This window comes from Lagopus leucura, unplaced genomic scaffold (genome assembly GCF_019238085.1).
Source record: "Lagopus leucura isolate 7727_CA_CO unplaced genomic scaffold, USGS_WTPT01 Super-Scaffold_650, whole genome shotgun sequence".
Classification (NCBI taxonomy): domain Eukaryota; kingdom Metazoa; phylum Chordata; class Aves; order Galliformes; family Phasianidae; genus Lagopus; species Lagopus leucura.
In genome coordinates this window covers 89,361-112,190 of record NW_024962253.1, presented here as the reverse complement: position 1 = coordinate 112,190, position 22,830 = coordinate 89,361, and the positions used below count along the sequence as shown (strand labels likewise).

General features: G+C 44.2%; 1 protein-coding gene across 5 annotated transcripts in view; it reads left to right on the top strand.

Moving 5' to 3' along the window:
* Positions 1–22,830, top strand: part of LOC122174991 (phospholipid-transporting ATPase ID-like) — a 74,156-nt gene that overhangs the window by 26,752 nt on the left and 24,574 nt on the right. For all 5 annotated transcript variants that reach the window (XM_042862354.1, XM_042862352.1, XM_042862353.1 and 2 more), the window contains 9 exons: positions 8,356–8,469; positions 10,742–10,840; positions 11,515–11,576; positions 12,959–13,031; positions 13,216–13,286; positions 14,129–14,211; positions 17,397–17,555; positions 18,389–18,477; positions 22,359–22,555. In XM_042862354.1, the coding sequence (XP_042718288.1) occupies positions 8,356–8,469; positions 10,742–10,840; positions 11,515–11,576; positions 12,959–13,031; positions 13,216–13,286; positions 14,129–14,211; positions 17,397–17,555; positions 18,389–18,477; positions 22,359–22,555 (947 nt within the window). The remainder of the gene's footprint in view (positions 1–8,355; positions 8,470–10,741; positions 10,841–11,514; positions 11,577–12,958; positions 13,032–13,215; positions 13,287–14,128; positions 14,212–17,396; positions 17,556–18,388; positions 18,478–22,358; positions 22,556–22,830) is intronic.

Here is a 22,830-nt window from a genome sequence, read left to right as displayed (position 1 = left end):
GCAACGTGGACTATGAGCGGCAGTGGGACAGGGAGGTAGGAGGGAGGTGTACAATGATGTCAGAACAGAGAGAACAAACAACTCTCCTGGCACTGAGTCTATTTTTTGAAAAGCCGCTCACAAAGATAACTACATGTCACTGCCTCCCAGCTTATTTCTTATGTAGCCAAGGATCTGCAAATAACCAAAATCAAGGAGAGGGCTGTGAGAGCTCTGGAGGGTTTCCATAAAAGTCTATTGATTGGGTGTGAAAGTGCAGGCGACCAGAGGGCCAGCTGTTCAATCTTGGTGATGAGTTTCAGTAATCGTACCCCTCAATTTAGTCACCTATGGCTAATGATTTCTAGAGCCCAGTGTAGACTGAGACTTAGCACTCTAGAAAACTGTCCAGAAAAAGACAAATCTTGAGTAGGTGAGTGGGTAGTGAGGGACTAAAATACTTCAAGCAGCAATGCAAGCACTCGTTGTATAGGGCTGAACACCATGTCCTTGGCTGCTTATTTCCAGCAAATCCTGATGAAAGGTCCATTTATAAAGCTAAATTTCCATGTTTTATGAAAATCACTAATCTTGCTCGTAAGTTGGTCCCATCCTGTAAATTGCTGGGTACTTCTGGAAATGCTAAAAAGGGGAGAAGTCTCCCAATGCACTGGCATATGCATGATACTTTACCAGTGTTTCACTCCATTTGAAAGGTTAAGTCTGGGTCCTTTCCTCATATTCGTATTTCTGTGAGTGCTGTGGGGATGCACTGGGATGTGGTCCAGGAGAACCAAGACGGTCCAGACTCTGGACCTCAGTGCATATTCTATGAATGGAGACCCTGGGCAGAAACAAGAAGGAAACGCAGCAATGTAATGAGACCTAGAAAGCATTCTGTACAATGAAAGCCACAGGGATAAAGTTTATTTTCTTGGTAACTTAAAGCCATGTTATCCATAAAACCTATAGAACAGGTTCCTATAAGAAGGCTAGGTGAGGCAGTAAATGTTTCTCCAGGGTGAGGCAGCTGCTGAGAAAGGCCAGTGAGAAGAAAGGGAAATGCAAACAGAGGCATAGTGTTTTGCTTTATTACTGCAGCCAGGCTGTGTGTCACAGCTGGTGTGCAGGTTTCAGCCTTTCACTAAAAAGAGAGTTCTTTTGTGTAGGCATGGATGAAAGGGACAGAGCTGATGGTGAGAACAGGGAAGTAGGCATGTAGAGTCGGGTGAGTGTTCTGGCCCTGAGCCATTTGTAGTTATCTTCCCTTTGCGGTACAAAGTCTACAGGATATCTGTGAAGGAAGAAACAGGGAGGGAAAAAAAAAACTGAAAAATGCTTTGTGTGTGTGGAGGGTGACATCAGCTCTGGCAATTGATGAATATGAAGCAATTCTTGAAAACTCTCAAACCAGCTTTGCAGGATATAATGCTTCACCACAGAAAATGATGCTTGCCAATTCGTGCAAGGGCACGTCCAGATCCATCACACTTCGATCTGCAGGAGAATCCAGAGGACAGATTTTCTTCTGGGGCTCAGCAGAAAACTTTCTCAGAGACAAAAAGCAGCGTGTCTCAGAGACATCACTCCATCTGCGGAGCCCCTTACCTGAGCACCAACAAGGCACAGGGGATGGGCAGGAAGCTGAACTGAAGGGGTAGAGAAGGGGATAAGCATTGCACTGGTAGAAATCACCTTACCATGGAGGCAGAGGGATAGTTTCAGAGGAGGAGCTGAAGGTCTGTCCCCACAGGCCAAGGGCTGTGAAATGTGTCCTATAGTCAGCTAGAAATGGGGGTGGTCTCACTGATCCATCTGAGTGGAGTCTTGGCTGAGATGGGCAAGGGAAATATCTCTGATCTGATGGTGCTTCCTAGGTGTCTGCTGATGATTATTCATAGTATCACAGAAACATTAAGGTTGGAAAAGTCCTCTAAGATCAGCCAGTCCAACCGCCAACCCATCCCCACCATGTCCCTCCTCCATGGTTCCATGCCTCCATGTTCTTGGACACCTCCAGGTGCAGTGACAGCACCACCTCCCTGGGCAGCCTGTACCAATGCATCATTGCTCTTTTGGAGACATTTTTCCCAGTGTCCAACCTGATTTGCTGTGATTAAGGGCAACATCTTCTAGTGATAGCTCTGGGTAGGTCAGGGTTTATTTGGGTCAGTGTGAAGCTGAAACTAGTGCTGTCAGAGTGGTGCAGCCCCAGACACCCTTGGCTTTACGCTGCACAGCAGGAACACGGTAGCTTAGGAAAATAAACCAACCTTCAGTACAAAGTGTTGTACAGTTAACTGGAAGGGCTGAGTGTGAAGGTACATACTACCCACCAGCTCACAAAATTAGTTAGGAATGAGTCAGAAACAAAGCAGGAAGGGGTGACATGCAAAGACATTTATTGCAGCACAGAAACTGATCCAATATAGGTCTTTAAATACAAAAAGTCAACTCCTAGTCCTGTATTTATTCACACCTCTTACAGGCAGATCCTTCCTGACTTCTGCAAGAGGTTTGTCTGTGTTGAAGGCTGAAATGAAATGAAAAGCAAGATGCTAGAAGTGTTCCATCAAGGTTTAAGGGGTTTTGTTGTGATTCTGTGATGCAATCGGGCTGCTGTATCCCCAGCACCGCTGCGATGGGGACCTACCACTGTGGGACATCCCTGAACCTTTCTGTCCATGGACACTGTGGAGAGGAAAATCTCTTCTGTGGGTATTCAGTGTTTGCTTAGATTCCCATTCCCTTTTATTTCTTTGCTTTCACGTTGGAATTCAGCACAGCTGCACTAGGACGTCATGAAGGGCTGTGAAAACAACTTTGAAATTGGCTTTCAGACAATAGGAGAGGAAATGCAGGACCCATGAGTCAATGACAGATTTCATCTTGGATCGGGATCTAGGGTCAAACCAGCATCCTTTCCGCAGGGCCAGCAGCGAACGGCTGCTTGGGCTCTTTTTGTTTTCCCTGGTCGCCTAATGAATTCTCCAGTGAAACAAGGAGGAGGAATATAACCTCCTATGGCCAGTACACATTGCCCAGGGCTGGAGGAGCAGCCAGGTTCTTATCTCTTTGGAATTTGGGAGAGCAAGGAACTGGGGCATTAGGATCAGATTCTGATCCATCTCCTGTACTTTTGTGCTAACATCTGAGGATGCCCAGAGAGTTATCCTCAGGGATGTTGTCACTGTGTGACCTGGTATGCTACCCTTTGATCACATCCCAAACCTGCCAATGTTTGCCCCTGTTTGTCACGCCTGAGGCTGAAGGGAGTGCACTCTGGTGATGTGCAAAGTGGTTTGAGCAGTTCCTGAAGGAGGAACAACAGCAGCATCCTGCACTGCTCTTTTTGCCATTAATAAGGTGCAAGCTCGATCCATCTACAAATCCACTGATCTGCACTGCCAGGGAGCAGCTCCAGCCAGGGTGCAGCCCCATGGGAAGGGACCAGCTGGGAACTGGAGGTCCTCAGATACAGTTTAATGTGTTTTCACTGACAAAAGTGCAATCCTGCTGCATGGAGACAGTCTCAGTCAAGGTGAGGTGAAGATCCAGGTCCAAGATCCATTCAGAGAGCCCAGCCAGAAGCAGCACATGAACTGGAGAGGGATAGCAAGACCATACCGTGGATCTGAGGCTCATTGACAAGCTGTGTCACCTCTGCACACCTCTGCACTGCTGTGTTAAGGGCGGTCACCACAGCGATGGTACTCTGAGCAACAGCTCTGTCATGCATGGGATGTCTGCAGGCAGAAGGAAAGGAAACAGAGCTCGCTTGAGTGTATGTTCCTAGAGATTTTCCTGGAATACTGAATGTGTGACTCGATCCTGGAAGTCAGTTTATTATTAGTTGCATGAGGCAGAGGGGGGCAAGGAGCTGTATAGGTAATAAATTCTTGAAGTTGTTACAAAGAAAAGAAACAAAAATAGAATGTGGGTTGAATATAAGTCTTTCTGTTTCTGGTATTTTGGCCAGCCTTTCATTTCTGTGGGTAGTCCTTTCACTTCTCTGAGGTCCTTACGAGCACCTGGTGATGCCCATTGACTTACTAAAGCCCTTTCTCAGTCTCCTGTTGAGCTGGGGCTGCTGCCCACTGGGAAAGAGGCAGTGAACTTGGTAGGCTAAAACAGAGCTCATGTGGCTTCTCTATGAAAGCAGAGCCTCAGTGGCACCACATGCCCTGTTTCACAAGTTTATCAAATATGTCCTTGAGCACGTTAACAGTGCAAGGGTCACTTTTTTGCATATGGTATGTGTATGCTTCCAAAATGCACTCCTGCAGGTGAACAGAATGCCAGTGAATGTCACCACTGCCGTCTCCTCACAAGGCTTTATCAGATCATGTGGGAAGGCCGCTCCTGCTTCTCAGCTGCTTCCCTGCACTGTACCCTGTGCTACACCTCACTATAAGACAGCCAAGTTTTCTGCAAGATTTGTTTTGGGCAAGTTTATACAGTTGCTAGAAAATAATATATGACTGAGCTAGGGGTATAAATTCAGGTGGACAGTACCATAGCCTGCCTTTGCTGGCAGTCTGCCTTTAGCCCCTCTAATACGACCACAAAAGCAGCAGCATCTCCTATTTCCACTGGCTTTCATGGTGTGGAGGTAAGATGTTTGTTCTGTGAACAAAGGCAGGAGCCATCTGCTGAGCGTCTGCCCATGGCCTGACGTCAGAGGCAGGCTTCTGAAAACACCCCCGAAGCAACAGCTCATCTGCCAGATCTGGACGTGTGTAACCACGGTGCTATGAGCACTATTCTTAGGGACAGCATTTCGGTGGAGTCATACCTTCAGGAGGTGTGATCAAGCCCCTGAAAAAGAGCAGATGAGACTCATCTCTCTCCCACAGGCTCTCGTGTCAAGCTTTGCATCTGGAGAGCCTGGGGCTGGCTAACTGTGCTGAGTCCTCCCGGATGTAGGCACATGGAGGGGCAGAACCAAGGATTTGGTTCTTGGCCCACAGAATGGCTTTTTGTCAATATTTGATCTTTGTAATTCTGTAGAAGGAGGAGCTCCTGAAAGATCTCTTCGTAGTTACTGCTCAGAAGCTTTTCCCCTCCATCACTTGTCCCACAGAAGGTAGTAGGGCATGGGTCAGGTGAGGATAATGCTCTTGAGGCATTGCTGATAAAATGCTGACTGTGCATGGACTGCTTAACACAGTGCGTGAGTCTGTAGCGCCCATCCCAGAGTCAGGGTGTGAAACAGCTCTGGTTGCATGGTATCAGGCATCATGGACTAGAACAAGGTCTAGAGCAGTGCCCACTCTTGGGTTTATTTCTAGATTTCAGAACCATGAGAAGCTCCACTCTGACACTGCCTGTCTTCCTTCTGAGCCATATAGTGTGCCAGTGTTCCCAAACCAGCACATAACAAACAATACTGCTGTCTTCAGCTACTGGAGATGCTCAGATCCCAGCGGTTGCTCACGTGGAAATTGTTAGTTCTGGGCATTTTAATATGCCTAATGGCAATAGGAAACACAGTGAATGTCTGGTTCATTCAGTGGTTTTCCTGACGTAACTAATGGACAGAAATAGAAGGCAGGAATTGAAATAAACCGCTCCCATTCTTTTCCTATTCACCTCTGAGATTTTTGCAGGCAAAGTCCTTTAAACTTTGTGTGAGTGTTTACAGAGCAGTTTTTCCCATGTTGTATGTGACCCTGTGAGATCTGGTGACGCATGAGGGTCAAGTCCCCTGTACAGACTTCTTCCCGTAGATGCTGCCTTCTCTTTTTTAAGTGTCAGTGATATTTTTCTTTAGTTTCTTGGATGTCTTTAGATCCAGATTTTGTTTAGAAATATGCCAGACACTTTCCGGTGGACACAAACTTGTCTAGCAAGTCATTTAATTCTCTGAATCCGTTGTATGCATAGGATACTGCTGTTTCATTTCGTCTTGTTTCAGCAGTGCCCATTCCATGGAGCCTGTTTGCAGCACATCTCCTCTGCAGAGGAATTCTGATATGATCCAAATTTAAGGAAGTGTCAAGATATTTAGGTGACAGGCAGAATTAACCACACCTGTAGATGACAACTTGATGCCAAGAGACAGGCAATATTATTTTATATGAGGATGGCTGGTTCTCATCTCTTGAGCCCATCTCTTGAGCTCTTCTATGAAGGACATTTCCATCTCCAGTCTTTTTGAGTCTTGTTCATTGCCTTGTACAAAAGGATAAAACATAAAGTTAATGCTGAAGAGTGTTGCTGTACTTCTTGTACTTTCTGGAACATAGCCAGAAATCCAGCAGCTGCCTAAAATCAGATAGATTCCCCCTCACACACCTCACAGCGACGTTCATAATTGATTTAATGGTGGAAACATGCTGCTGTGAGCTGATTTAGAGGTAGATGTCCTGGATTAATGCATGGATTGGAAATGGTCTCTGGTTCATATTTAGTAGCTCCTATGCACCCACTAGTTTAGCAATCTCTAAAGGTGATTATAATATACTTGCTCTTCTACTGAATCAGCAAACCTACCACTGGATGAAGGCGCACCTTGCAGTATCTGTTTTCCTGTGCACTTTAGGTTTCCTTGTAGGGAGTTAATAGGCTTTTTTTGTGTGTGGGGAGTTTCTCTGAGAGAAACTTTAGACGTGCTGGCAACAGATGGCATACATGCGTACAGTGCTAACCCTGCATGAATGCTTAATAAACCTCATGTAAAAGTGAAATCCAGTACAGCTCAGTACCAAAGGGAATAAAGTGACTGCCATTTCCCCAAAGTGCTAGGAAAAATACACATCAAGATTCTCTTCGAGCTGGGGAAGAACCTAATGTGTCATTCTTGTCTACTTAGCTGTGCATAGCTCTTTTTGTCCTTGGTGTCCAGACCCTTGGCTGTGCACAGTGTGTCCCTTCACACTTTGCTGTGTCCTTGGGACCTTGTGTTTTGAACAACCATCCGTACCTTGGGCCGTGGATACTCCAACAGTGTTAGGTTTGAAAACAGCAAACCTCTGGGTTGATGCTGGAAACTCAACCCATGTTGCTCATGGTTACCATACATGTAACTGGGCTCTCACTTTGCTGCCACAGCCCTGCATGTGGTGAGATCTTCAGTACTATCCAATCTGGCAGGAAAAAAGCATAGGAGCTGCTGCTACCTTGCTGCTGAGAGGCATTATGAGATGCTGCTCTGGCTTAGGGGTGCTGAGTATCTCCAAATAGTGCTACGAAGCATGGGCAGAGCTAAAAACCTCTGTAGATTTGGGACAGCCCTAGGTGGTGGGCTCAGTACAGTGGGTTGAGCCATGGTGGGAGCAATTAAATTGGAGTTCTCTGATCTGCAGGGAAGAAGGTACCCACTTCTGTAATACCAAGCATGGGTCTTTCTCTGGGGTGAAGGAGGCAGATAGGAGACCAGCCATTGTTTCTGGCTGGAGGAGCTGTGTGCAATTAGAAGAGGAAACTGGAAATAGGGAACAAAGCAGCAGATGGTTGAGTGGAATGGTGACATCTTCATTAGTGGCTGTTTGCACAACACTTCGTTCAAGTGGTCTCTGTGGAATAGAAACAAGCCACTGCTCCAAGTTGCTGAGAGGTTGCTGAATTAGCTAGAAATGGTAATATTGGGCTCTTCTGGAAAGGAAGACCAGCTCCTGAAGCTGGTAGGCTGGTTACAGGTGTGAGCTTTCTCTGTTCTGAAGACAACCAACAAAATGTCAGGCTTGTGTTCCGTATATATGTATGTACATATTAATTCAGTTTGCATGTCTCATAAGTGGAAAGAATAACACAAGGACAGCGCGTCTCGTGGGTGTCGCCTTTGTTTCGGCGACCCTGATTGAAGTCTCCTTGTGAAAGTGTTCCGACAGCCCCGGCCAGTTTCGCACGCTTTTCATGACACCAATATGGTGAGCGGCAAAATGGACCTAATTGCAAGGAGCACACCCTTCTTAAAACTTTCCCCGTGCCTTAGGGCTACTACCATTATCTCTGACCAATGGACATGTGGCATGTCTTGTTTCCTCCTTATTTGGTCTAACCTGTACTTCTCTCTTATCTTCAAGACATTTGTTGCCATGGTTTCCCAGGGGCCAAGGGGCCCCTGTCCACCCTGGCGACTGCCCCAGGCCGTTCAGCTAACTACACGTGGGGTGTATGCAGGTACCTGCATCCACCTGCAGTCGCACTACCATAAACTGAGCATCGTGTTTTCACCAATTCCATGAGGAATTCTCTGTTTATCCAGACTCAGCACGGCTGTGTGGGGAAAAGGAAATGTTTTTTGAGCTGCTGTTGGAAACAATGCTATTGCTAAATATAAGCAAGCAAAAACACAGTTGAAATGGGTTGTGCTGTAATTTTGTTTCCTGTTTTAGCAATCCTATTTATTTGCCTTTTTTTTTTTTCCTACAGAATAATTCAATTAAAACATCGAAATACAACTTCTTCACTTTCCTGCCTCTCAACCTGTTTGAACAGTTTCAGCGAATAGCCAATGCCTACTTTCTTTTCTTGCTGATTTTGCAGGTATGAACTCACTGTGCTGTTTCGAACAGATTGCTGTGTCAGTTACCAAAACCTGGTTGCACATTGATAGTTGTAAGCTATTTCCCTGTTGTGAGCTGTCATCTCAGTAGAGCCTTGAAGTAGGTAAAAAGTAGGGCAGAGGGAGCCAGCTGCTCTCCTAGCTTTGGACATGAGTGTTTGAATTGAATGAACAAAAAAATTAATTGCAGCTTTCAGTAAGTTGTGTACACTTTCTCACGCCCCTTTTTGTCTACATCTGAGTGCTCCTGCTTCTCCTTGGATTTGCATTACTTACTCATTCTGTAGTACAAAAGGTTTAAAGGCAAATTCCTTGTACTCCTTTGACCGCCTTAAAGCAGCACGAAGAACAAATTATTAAGTGATCGAGTTTCCTTGGGGAGGATGGAAGGAAAGTTAACATCGGGAAAGCTGACAGTTGCAGCTCATTTGCATAAAGCTGAATATTGCTCAGCAAGGAAAGGACAAAGCCTGATGTGGAGCGTGTCAGGAAGTGGCAACACCACTGAACCCAGTAGCTCATAATGGCATCAAGCTGCACTTTGCCCATAGGCAATGAGAATGCTATTGCATCTGAAAGCTGAACACACCAGAGAAGTTGGTATCAGGACCTGCTGCCCGTTGGCACTTTGAGAAAGCATGGATAAAAGCTGCATAATCGCTCATTGCTGAGTCATATTAGAATACACATGAAAAAAAAAGCCACCACAAAAACTGGTACAATTTTGGTTATCTCAGGGATGATATTTTAAATTTGTTCACTTCAGTGCACACGAGTTAAAAAAATTACTTTTTTTTCAAATCATATTTTTCAGTCTCAGCTCAAGAATGCATAGGCATAATTTAGTTCAATCTATAGCAAATTGTATGTAATCTTTGCTTATTTACAGGGAATTAATTATTTCAGCCCATACATATTTTCCAAGAAACATATTTTCCAAGAAGCTTGCAGTGAAAGAAGTGCTTTTTCAGCTAATCTGACAGCACTGTTCCTGTGTTGTTGTACTGCACTCTAGCTGTTTGCCTATCAAATTCATGATACTTCAAGCTATTTACCCCCAAGTTATTCAGCTGTGTCTTTTGCCAAACTAACTGATCTGGAGTGTTGTGTATATAAAAGCATAGAGCTTTTTCTGCTACCTTTGTCAAATTAGGCTAAGAAAGGCAAGACTTTCAGTCTTTTACATTCTTTTTCTCCATTTAATTTTTCTCCATTTAATTTTTTTACCTCTTCTACCTCCTAATCGCTTTCCTGTAGCACTGGAAGGAGTGGATATGATGGGTGGCTGTGGGTGCTTGCAGCCCCACGCTGTGGGCACAGCCCATGAGGACATGCATCTTCCCAGCTGTGTGAGAAGACAGCAGTCCCATGGCTCTGCACAGGGCTCTGTTTGCCTGTGAACAACATTCCTTCCGTCTGGATTTGGTGGTACCTGTGGGATTGTGCAGTGGAAGAACCAAACACGAAGAGAAGTTTGTTTGGTGGCATAAATGTCAATTTAACCTTGTTCATGGAGTTAGTACTGCCCAAATGCATTCTGATGGATGGAGTGATGCTCACATCACGTTCCTTCCATCATTATGGAATCATATAATCATTAAGGTTGGAAAAGACCTGCTTTATCATGTAGTCCAACCATTGACCCAACACCACCATGCCACCAAAACATGTCCCTCGGTTCTTCTAGAGGAAGGGGAGAACTCTGTTGGAGTAAGATGGTGAAGGCATGGCACAGTCACTTTCAACTCTTGGCTGCTCTCTGTAGGGAAGATGTCAGAAACAAAAATGTCTCCGTTAATCTTGGAAGAGCCTTGGGAACAGCTGTGTGCTGTTCAATGACATGAAGTTTACTTCAGCAAAACGTGAAGAGTTACTGAAACAAAACAGAAGCATCTGAAGGCTCCACACAGCAGCCTTTGCTCAGATAGCTCTGGGTCCTTCAACCAGACTTGCTCATGCCACTCCAGAAAAATCCAACAGGGATTTCACAATCCTAATTCTACCAGCAACGAGAAAGAGCGGCCCACTGCATTTCCTGACAGCACCATGCTCACATATTAAATTACAACTATAAGCTAAGCATAGATTCCCTGGCTCTCTCATATTTTTGAGTGACAGAGATGTATTGCTGTCTTTATTCTGTATCCAGATGTCGTAGAACAAATTATCTGCAGCTTATGCAGAAAACAGTGTTTTGTTTCTGTCTGCTGAAAAGTCAAAAAGTTTCTCAACCTAGATCCCTTCTTCCTCCAGTTGATTCCTCAGATTTCCTCGCTGCCATGGTTCACAACAGTGGTGCCCCTGGTGCTGGTGCTGGCTGTATCAGGAGTCAAGGATGCCATCGATGATTTTGTAAGATTTGCATTACTGTCCTGTACTTTGGATTTTGCACTTCATTCTTCAGCACAATCACTAAAGTAAAAGTTTAGAAAAGTCTTCTAACCAAGTAGGCATACAAGCTGTGTGTACATTTCCACACATGCCCCGCTTTGACTGAAATCTGCTTCTATAATGGTCTAAGTTCTATTGACTTCTTGGAGCGATGATAAAACAGAGCTGACTTTAACATCCAGTCTTCTGTCGTTATTAAAATATGCTCTGTGGAGTCTCAATGATAGTTTGGATGTAGGTGATCCAGTGGTGGTGGGGGGCTGTACCAGGAGACATACCAGAACTTGTGGCCACAAGCCATAGCAGAGCAGAGGAGTGGGTGCCTTTGGATGCTTAGCTCATGAAGCTGTGATGGGCAGGTCTCATGGCAATTGAATCAGGACTGTGCTAAATAAGGCTCTACCCTCCTCTTTCTCTCCAGAGAGCACACCCTATGTTGCCTGCTGCTCTTTGCAGTCCAGCTATGCCTTATCTTACCAGCTAAATGTGAGCTCAGCTATGACTCACTTATGACTCTAATCTGCCTTACCCATTCGGCCAGTTGGGAGAAAACATAAAATGTTAATGAACTGCCCACAGCTATTGTGTGCTTGGTTTTCTGGAGATGCTTTTTAACACACTGATCACATTTTCAGAATCGACACAAAAGTGACAATCATGTCAACAACCGTCCAGTCCAGGTCCTGATCAATGGCACGTAAGTCCTGTTTATTCTGCTGTAATTCTGACTGAACATGCACCAATGGGAAGAGCACTTAATTTTTCTCTCTTTGGGCTTCCAAAAATCACCAAACTATTTCAGATGGAATTGTCTTGCACCCTGTTAAGTCACAGTGCGGTTCTGAATGATGTGGCTTGTTGGTGAACCCATGACGTGGTTACACAATCAGTGCAGACATTATGGCTGTGCCTGCACAGGCAGAAAGTAAACTATTTCTGTTCCTGGATGGAAATATCTATGTGTGAATAACTGGTGCTTTGAGAGTATTATGCTATTTTACTCTTTACCATTGAAGTGACACGCAAGGCTATCTCTGTGTCCATACTGATAGCATTTACTTCTGCATTAAGCAAAACTAGGCTTTAGCAACAACTGATTTTAAATAAATAAGTGCAGACAGCTTCCTCTTTCGTGCTGCAATACTTTGAGTGTGTTTACTTCTGTGCCTAATGCCTCAGACTTCAAATGTACTCAAAACATTTCAATTTTGCCTTAGACATGGTATTGCCAGCACTGTTCTTTTCCTTCAGAAAAAAGCAGTGGAGGCTGTGGCTGTTGTGGCTGACAGACACACTGTTTGCTTGTGGCTCAATGGTGTCCACCCGCCTGTAGGACACAGCTGTATACAGCTGTGAAGTCTCTGTGATTTTTTTTCCTGTGCTGTAAATAGCAGTATATTGTGTAAACTCCACTGGATGATCAAACAGTTAAAAATACAACTGGAAACTAAAGAATAGGAATGTACTTTTTATGCCTTTTGCTAAGTATGCCAATTTCTTAGTTTACTCTCTGTTAGTTACTGAGTCTTGAAAATGAAGAAGGAGGAATGTGCTCTTGCATTAGAAAACAAACAAAAAACTGGATTTGGTTACACTGGTGCTTTTAGTCCAGCTGAGTGCCTGCACAGCTTTGTGCTGCAAAGGCCATTATAGACAGGGGCTAGCTGCGTGCATCTTGGTGCATCCTTAGCACCTGCATTGCTGCCCTTCCTGGAGAAGCTAGAATTGAGGCTCCAGCCCTTAGTGCTGCTTAGAAAAGCCAACCCATCCGGTGATTTTCCCAGGTGTTTTTGCCATCTGCTGCAGCAAAGGAGGGAGTTTTTCCCTCACACATCGGAGGAGGGGAGCAACCAGAGAGTGCACACGGTCTCAGCCTTTCATGTATCACCCCAGCCACAGATACTGCTTTTTATGCCATCCTATAGCCCACCATGTACCAGACCACATAGTGGCAGACCTGCTCCTTTTTACCAGCAGCCCAGACTCTGATGGCACGTACATCCTGAAGCAGAGCAGGGCACCCTATGTTCCTGAGCGGTGTTTGCTTTACGTTCCTACTTACTAGGAGTTCTCTTACAGGTTGAAGGATGAAAAATGGATGAATATCCAAGTGGGGGATATAATAAAACTAGAAAACAACAACTTTGTGACGGTGAGTACAGTTTATCTCCATCCTGCTCACACTCAGTCTCCATAATTACTCTGACTGCCTTACCACTCACTAGCAGACAAATCAGCAGGGATGAGAATTGCAGTGTTCAGAAAGCACGAGCAGCGTAGCAGTGCGCTGCCCTCCATCTGCATAGCTCATGCCCAGCGTGTCTGTTTGTGTCCAGGCTGATCTGCTGTTGCTGTCGAGCAGTGAACCACACAGCCTGGTGTACATCGAGACAGCGGAACTGGATGGGTAAGACAGCCTGCTCCTCGGGGCCATCGCTGCTGCTAGCACAAGGACAAGCCTTGTGTGGTTCTCCTAGGTGCTGCAGGGGTCTGCTCCATGCGAGCACTGCTTACTGAGGGTACAGCTGGCCACTAGCTAGAGAGTTATGTTTTATTTGTATTAATTGGCAGACTCTGGAGCTGACTTCATCATTACATCCCACTTTGCATTACCCTTTCTGCATTGCCCAGAGTTAGCGTCAGTTGAGAACTCTGGCACTGGCTGAAGGAGCAAGACAGATCAGAGAGCTCGAGGGACAGTGATCTTTCCAGATCCTACACAGAGCTCTATGGATTTTCCCTCTCTGCTGTCTCCTGAAAATGAGCACGTAGTTCTGGTACATGCAAGTGCCAGGGAGAACGTTTAGGATGCCCAGTACAAATAGTGTTTATCTGGTGCTGCATTTCAACTCACCCCCCTAGATGGCCTAAACTTCAGAGCTCTTCAGTCCAGAATACCATGGGATAAGATCCAAAACTCTCTTATTTGCTCAGATATTTCAGGACTGCATGTAATATAAACGGCAGAATTGACAGTAAACTGCTCAGGGGGTTGAGAAGCTTGGTCCTATGCTTTGCGGTGACCATGACACAGACAATCTCACCCTCTTTGCTACCATGTCCAGAATTCCCCTGGACTGCTCGTCTTTGCAACTGAAACAGTAAATCTCATTCTTCTGCGCAGTTAAAAAAAGGCCTGTACTGGCATGGTCCATCAGATGTCTAGGGAAGGAGGCAGTCCTTAAGGACAGAAGTGACCTTCTGGGAGAGATGGTCTCATTCCTTTATGCTTTATGTAATGTGTTACAGTGAAACTAACCTCAAGGTGAAACAGGCACTGACAGTCACTGCTGAGCTTGGAGAAGATCTTCAGAAACTGACAGACTTCAATGGTGAGTTTATGTTGAAATTTGTCTTTTCAAAGAATTTTCTCAAACACTGGAGTCCATGGATTGCCCGAGCATCTCCTTTCCAGGCTACTTCCTGCACAGCACTCCTTTGGATGTGGTAGCAGGCAAATAGAATGGGCACATTGCATCTGTACAGCAAATAACAGCAACTTAAAGAACCTCTGTCCTGCCAGCAGTTCTCTATAAATGCCACAGAGGGACCACATTTTAAGGTGTTTATAGTCCAGCTGCTGTTAACAGGCAAAGCATCCTTTCTTCACACTGCTTGCATCTCAAATATATAGCAGTAGGAAAAAGGAGCCAGACTTGTTGCAGACAGAATAGTCTGTGCTCATAGATCACCCGTCAGCAGAGAGAGGACAAGGGAACGATGCTTTGCAGAGCCCTACTGGCTTCCATCATTGGGCAGGACTGTAGAAAGTTCGGGGATGGAGAGGAGTGGAGCGAGGGCTGCTGTCCTCGGAACTTCACAGAATGGCCAGAGTCGGAAGGGACCTCAAGGATCATGAACTCCAGCCCCCCTGCCACATGCAGGGCCACCAACCTCCACGTTTAATGCTAAACCAGGCTGCCCAGGGCCCCATCCAACCTGGCCTTGAACACCTCCAAGGACGGGGCATCCACAACCTCTTTGGGCAGCCTGGGCAGTTCCACTAAAACTTCTCAGGGAGTGCAGGCTCTCAGGAAGTGGTCTTAGTTAAAGAGGACAAATAATCTACAGTAAAAATAAATCTCATTGAAATAACCAGACTGTCCCAGGAAAAATGGTGGTGGTGTGGCAGAGTTAGCATGGTGTGGATGATCTTTGGTAGTATCATCCAAATGTAGAGGCTTTCCTTCTGCTTTCTGCACTGAGGTTCTGTGAAGCGACATGTGTGGTCTCAGCTGAGCAACAGCTCAGAACATTGGGATTTCTCCAAGGTGAAGGCCGCGGTTCTGAGTGCTTCAGGTCTTGAGAAATGTGCTTTTGTGGGCGCAGCGAGATGTTTTTTGTCAATAGTCAGGTTGTGCTCTCAGCTGTTTTCCTGGGGAGGATGCAGTGTGTATCCGTTGTTTAGCAAATCCTCCGTCTTACACCATTTTTCAAGCATTTTCTGGGTAATGCTTATCTAAAGATGCTGCATTCTTGAAACAACATCATTAAAAAATGTTTCAAAGTCTTTTGGAGAATTACAGCTGTTCTATCAAATATTTATTTGTCCTTTAAATCTCTGCTTGTAAATAAAGTGGCCTCTGTTCTGTACTAAAATGAATAGAATGTTTCCCAGGATGATTTGTATTTGGGTGAATACTGGGAAGAGTGCCTGGACTCAGACCCAGTCTTGCATTTCCCTAGCTAACTTCTGCAGAAGTATTTAAATATTTATGCAATTCTTTATCTAATTATTTCTTAAGAAGGAAGAGAGGAAAAGGCTGAGCAGCTAATATAGGCACTCAGTGGAATGCTTAATGTGAGTTATGATGTTTGTTGACACTGTGATGGCTCAGATAAGGAAGATGCTTGAAACATGCTGAACTTTATTTCATTTGGAAACCAGGAGGCAAAAAGGAAGCAATGTTTTTCAGTACCTACCATTTACTGCGTGTAGACTTTGCAGCATTTAAAGTGAAAGGCATTCTGATGTCTGCCTGCTGTTAGCAGGACAGGAGGCACAGAGTCTTAGTGGGGTCATGGTGAGGGCACTGGGTTTCTCATTCCAGAGTTTCTCACTCTTTTGTGGTTGGGTTCATTCAAATGGGTTTGTTCCGATGTCAAAATGTCAGACTCACCCACTCGCTGGGAGAGCAGATTTGGGCGTTGACTCACAAGATACTTAAGTCACAACCCAAAACTTGCGTGAGGAGAGGAGCACACCTCTTGGCAAGGATCGTGCCCTGGTCTTGGTTCACCGAAGTTGTGTTGTGTTTTGGGTTACACTGCAGAGCCTCTGTTTCCCTTGTGCTTTTTGTGTAGTGTGAGGGCTGCCACGAGACACGTGTGGTGACTATAGGAGTTAGAGGCTAGGGAGGGCAGGTCTGATTCTTCTTGGATCAACCGGAGCATGAAACGGCATCACCAGCAACGATGTCTCATAGAACTGCCTAATTGCTTCTTCCTTGGAATTTGGTGATTTCCCTGCCCTACAGCAGAATGGCTTTTCCACGATGAGAACATCTTTTCCTTAGTTTTAAATTTCAAGCAGTGGAGTCCACCACAACACTCACATCTCTGCATTTTCCCTGAAACCTCTTAATCTGGTGTCTTTGTATCTGAAAACAGCTGGAAAAACTGTATTCTCTGCAAATGCTCGTCCTCGTGTAGAGATTTGCAGCCTGTGATCAAAAGAACTTCAGCATTTCTGCTGATTATCCAAACAGACTGAACTCTTGGGAGTCTCTTTCTGTAAGGTCTATTTATGTTTCCCAGTTCCTTCCAAAATGTTCACAGGGCTCTGCTTTGAATCTTCAGATGCTGGCTGTTAGGTCAATTTAAATAATAATTTTTATACCAAATTATCTGTATTTACAGTTCTACATTAACATGTTCTCTTACAAAGTATAGAAATAGAAACAGGTTCTCCAAACAGAGTGTCAGCTGCATGGCCAAAGGGAGCAGCATCTCTTTCAAGTGTGAGCATGTCTTAAGGTATAAAACAGATAAAATTAAAAACCACTGAACAAAGACACCTCAATTAATTACTCTCTTGCAGCCTTCAGGCAATGATTTTCTTGCTTGGGCTCATGCAATTTTAAAGAAAATGGAGCAGGAATTGTGTAAGGTCAGCACTGCTGTCTAGAATTACCCAGTGACATCCCACCATGACAATCTTGCTGCGGAAGGATTAGAAGTATGTTGCTTGTTCAACATTTCTTCTCACCCACAAAAGAGAGTGGAAACTTAGTTTTGGATTGTAGTAACACAGAATTACCATCTCTAAAATCTAAGATAAATCCAAATTTGCTGTGGCCTTTAGATTATGATATGATACGGGGTGAGCGCAACGCCAGTATATATTGGATGAAGGTTAGGAATGATGGGATCAACTAAACTGTGAAATATTTCCTGCCTGGAAACAGCTGAGAATGCAGTATTGATCAAGGTACTTCTAGGCCATGAAGATTCTTAACGTTTTCTTGGTTTGTTTGTTTTTTTTTGTTTGTTTGTTTTTGTTTTATTTTTATAACAGGTGAAGTCAAATGTGAGGCACCTAACAACAAGCTGGATAATTTCACGGGAACTCTTGCTCTTCGAGGAGAGAAGTATGCCTTGGATAATGAGAAGATGTTGCTGAGGGGCTGTACCATTAGGAACACGGAGTGGTGCTTTGGTCTTGTTATTTATGCTGGTAGGTAGGAAAACCAACAAGTGAATTGCAGAGTGCAGCAGCATTTGTATGGGAGCACATCATACCTAGTAAGGAGAAAAGAACCAAATACTTTCCTCTTTAGAGATAGATTCCTATCAGATAAAAGAATAAAGGCAAAACAATAAATGTGATCCCGTGGTTTAACTTTAGGCTAGGCATTTTGCATACTATTGGGGATTTTAAACTGAAATTTTTATAGTGGTCTGTAAGAGAAAAGTGATTTGCAAATATTACATTACAGCATCCCATTCCATCTTAATAAAATGTATTTATGGGCAGAACTGGTGTTTTATTTCTGAAATGTGTGCAGCAAAGTGTGTGAGAGAAGTCTTGATCTCTCAGTAAGAAAGAATTTAAACATTTAATTTGTTTAGGAATTACATCTGAGATCTGCCTTTATTGGCCTGCTTTAGGCCAATAGGAGCCTTAATTTCCCAAGCTTGTTCAAAATTTTTCATTCTTAAATGTATCTGATTAAAAATTCAACATCATTTTTATATGATTTCAAGCCATATTGAATATCATGACCATCAGATGTGTTACTGTAGACTGTTCAACCTATGCTTTTTACAAGCACAGACCTTCTATTGTTTCTGTAGTGCTGTAGACTTAGGAGACATGCGTAATATGTCAGTAATAACAGCACAGCATCAGGTATTTGGTGAAAAGTAATTAAACCCAAAGAGAGGATTGGCTGTTGAAGGAAAAGAATGGGATCAAAACACAGAACTAATGGATTAATTAATTAGCTTTACGTGACTCCTCCTTATAACCTAGGGCTTAACACATTCATCAACGTGTTTCATCTCCAGGGCCAGACACCAAACTGATGCAGAACAGTGGAAGAACAACTTTCAAAAGGACGAGCATCGACCGGCTCATGAATGTCCTTGTGCTGATGGTCAGTCTCATTACATTCGTCCAGATGTGTTTATCATTTTCACATGCCCCACGCTTCTTCTGAAGTGCTCCCTCTTCTTTCTGATTTCTTGGCGTCTTTGGTGATATATGCATTGCATTTGGTAACTGAGATTGTTGATCTACATGATGGCAGCTTTTGCTTTATCACACTGGGGTGAACAATGAGACGTGGCTTGTTAATATCAAGAAAGTGGTGTTCTCAGGAGCTGCCAAATCTGAAAGCACTGATCTTACATTGCAGGTGCTCTACACACATAGTAAGACAGTCCTAAGTTGAGATTTAAGCTTGTCAGTGTTTTCAACAAACGGCAAACAGTACCAGGCAGTGATTCTTTTGCAGACTCTCTCAATACTTTACCACTTGCTTTCAAAGCATACCAGGGAAGGACCACCTTTATCACCACCAAGCTTCGGAGCCTTGCATTCTGATGTTGCTGCACTCAGCATTGCTGGAAGAAAAGCTGTTTTCCTTTGAATGCAAGACTGACTGCTGGCACTGTGAAGTAGTGTCCTGAATATCTACATGTGCATCTTTGCACATATTAAACAATGCCACAGCACGGAGAGCTGTTCAGGGATCATCTTCAAGCCTTTGGGGCCCTTGTTTAGTGAACATTAAAGACATTCCACTGACTTTAATAACACCCCACCAGTTGCTACCGAGTGAAATCCTCACTTATCATCCTCAGCTCGCTTTCCTTTCTGCTTTCTTCCCTTAGGCTTAAGGGGACAGCGAAAACCAAGCAAGATTTGGGCATCTGACATTGAGAATTTTGCTGGTTTCTGAAAAAACCACACATTTTCAAGGGTGCTCTGTTCTGCTGTTGCTGGAAAGGAACAGGGGATGTGGGGTAGAATTGTGGAAGAGCGGAGGAAGTCTGAATAGAGAACTCAGAATTTAGCATTCGATGAAGGTTTGCCAAATCTGCTTTCGCAAGCCAAGGGTCCCACCCAGAGATTTCAGCCTGTCTGGCCTCTCTTTGAGAATGAGAACAAGATGAGTTTACCTCCTGGCTCCATTAAAGAAAAAAGAAAAAAAGAAAGAGCAAGTTGCAGTGGATTGCATCAGCCTCTGCCTGCGTTTTCGGGCACTGGTGGAGCCAAGTGTGTATTTTTCTCCTTCATGCACTTTTAAGGCACCTAGCATTTTGGTGTCTGAGTGCAGCTCTGCCCTGTCCCACATGGCCAGCAATGTGGCCTCGGGTCCTTCCAGCTCTCCATGTGGCCAAAGGTTGCAAAGCATAGTCATAAAAAGAGGCAGTGTGTTGCACTCCCGAGTTTGGAAATACAGAGCAGCCACAGCTTGTGGTAAATGCCTCATTTTAAGCTTAATGAAACTCCTTCTGCGTTAACACTGGCAAAGGCATTTTGTGTTTAATTGTCTGTAAAACTTCCAGGGACAAGTCAGTTTTTTTGGCAAGGCGTGACAAAGGAGTTACGGTTCAGTGCTGCCCTGGTCTGTCCCTACAGGGGTTAATTGGGAGTGAACCTTTCCAGATGGAAACCATCACTGTGCGTTCATGTTTGGGAACATTTCTCTCTGCAAGGCTCTTTGGCAGCACAGGGCAGAAATCAGCAAGAGAGGAACATTTATCGGGATCTCAGAGAGATGAGAATGTTCCTCGTCCAATAGGGGATGCTACTGTCAGTACCAGGAATCTGTTTTTCCCCCAAAACTTGCTTTTTTATAGGTTTGGGGAGGCACATTTTGGGAGAAATACAGCTGTCAGCTTCATCGCTAAGCGCCTTATTGCTTCAACACAGAGCAAAACTCGAAGTGCCAGCAAAGAAACCCAGACTGTTCTAATGCACTGTCTGGCAGGAAATGTCTGTCAAAAGTCAGCTCCTCCCTCCACAAATCCCACTCAGTCCTGCAGAGCATTCATCAGGCGTTGTGTAGTCTGCTCATGGTGGGAAGCCTTCAGCTGCGATAGGTTTGCTCTCTTCCAGCTTTTCCAGAGTGGTGGTAATGACGCCAACACTGACCACAGTTGTTTGTTTGGCTTTTCTAATTATTTTACAGCAGACAAGGTCTGCAGTGAGAAGTCATACTTTTTACTCGACCGACAGAAATACGTATGAAAATGGATGGGCTTGTGTGTTTTCTCCATCTGTTGGTTCAATAGAGGGCATTACCCATTCCTGAGTCATCCCTCTCACAAACCCTTAGGCCGCTGTTATTGCAACAGCTCAAAATAAAGTCTGTTTTTAGTGGCTGTCACCGAGGCTTAAAAACACCACACCACATTCCTTACTAGCAGCAATATTGTCTCCATTTCACCAGTGGAGTAATATACTGGGCTTCCCACAGCTAAACAGAAAGCCTGCTCTGTTGTGGGAAACAAATGTGCCTCCTGAATCCAGCACAACACCTTTATTAATTAAAATCCCCCCTTAGTATCTTGTTGGTATCGAATCTGAAGATGGTTGGGCATGAACTTTTAACCAAGTGACTCAGATCATTCCATAAAAATATCATTCCTCCCCTCATAGACTACTTAGTAATGCAAACATCTGCTTTACCCGCAGTTGCTATATTTGTATCTCACTAACTGTTTCGAAAAAAGTTGATTACTCCTGTAGTATGATTATTACTGGTTGGCTTTACAGTGTCCCAGTGTTCTGGTAGTTCATCCCTAATGGCCATGCGTGCAGGAGATGGTTTTTAACAGCACAGTTGCACAGTCTGTTGATTCTGTATCTTCACACTCCTGTTAGGATGGTGGGTGTTCCAAGGAGAATCCAGTATCAATGGAATTTCTTTTAGTATCATTTATCTAGGAATAATGTCATGCTAGCTTCTGTTTCTTTACCACAGTCACACTGTTTCAGCTTCCAAATATTGTAATTATCTTAGCAGATTTTCAGTATGTTTTGCAGCTTTCAAAGCATTGTTAAAAATTAACTTGACTCATTAAGGTAATTACTCAGTGAGCTCCTTCAAGCTTTTGGCTTTCAATTACCTGGACCCACTGATTAGAAAATGCTTGTTATTAGCAGATAAAGCAACATATTGTTCCTTATCACAGTAGGTGAACTGTCTTTTCCATCTGCTACATCATATGGGATAGATACATCCTTCTGCTTCATTCCACCATCATGAGTGGAGGGATGTCTGTTGAACAAGACTGCCTTTTCCACACCTATATTTGTGTGTTTACTGTTTTCTTGGTATTTATCTGATTTTTCTTCCCAATTGCCGTTCCCCGGGTTGCTTTAAGCTTCAAGAAGTAACTTGCTCTAAGTCCAAGGCTACACCTCAGTGTCTGACATTGCTTTTTGTTAGCTCAAAGGAGGTGTAATCAGATTGCAATGGTAGGTACCAAGGCAACAATTAGTTCTGAGTCAGTGACTCTCCTTTAACCATAAGAATAATATCCAGTGCTGAATTCCAACCTGCACAGCGATGGATTTCCTGCATTACAAATTATCCTTACTGATTTTTCAGAAATTGTGAGGAAAACCTTGACACATCTGGCAAGCAGCCAGAAGAAGTCTTTAGGGTGGTTTTATTCTCGAGTGTGGAGCCAGACTTTTAAGGAGCAGCAGCTCAGTGCTCCTCCAGTGAGATTTGATGCTCTACACCCATCTGCCTATGAGCACCCTCTTACAGGTCTGTACTTGGGGCATGAATTCCTGTTCGTCTGAAGTCTTGTGAAGCCGAATTGCCAGAGACTCTGCACCTTGTAGTTGTATCTCTGAGATAGTCAAATTTTTGTCTGTTTGCCTCCTTTACCTCTAAAAACCTTTACCCATCATGCAGACTATCCAACTCCTTTCAATTACGGTCTTTCAATTAAACAGCACGTAATGAATTCCTTGTTTCTAACATGCAGTATCTTTTTTTTTTTTTTTTTCCAGATCTTTGCATTTTTAGCACTGATGTGTCTTATCCTAGCCATTGGCAATGGTATCTGGGAATCTGATAAGGGCTACAACTTCCAAGTGTATCTGCCCTGGGCAGAAGATGTCACGTCTGCCCCCCTCTCTGCCTTCCTCATGTTCTGGTCGTATGTAATCATCCTAAACACAGTGGTGCCAATTTCTCTCTATGTCAGGTATGTGTCAGATCCTTCTTTCATTTTAGAAAAGTTTTAGCTTTTGGCTGGACAGGGGTTGGAAGTAGATGATTTCTGAGGTCCCTTCCAATCCAAGGCATTCTGTGATACGACATGAATTCAGTCCCAGTGTGGGTGACTCTACACAGCCAGGGCCAGCTCTCTACGCTGTTGCCATCTAGTGAAGACATCTCATAGCCTCTACTTTCTTCACTAGTCAGAACAGGTCCCACGGTTTTAAAAAGAACAGGAGGTTAAAAAAATATATTGTCTTC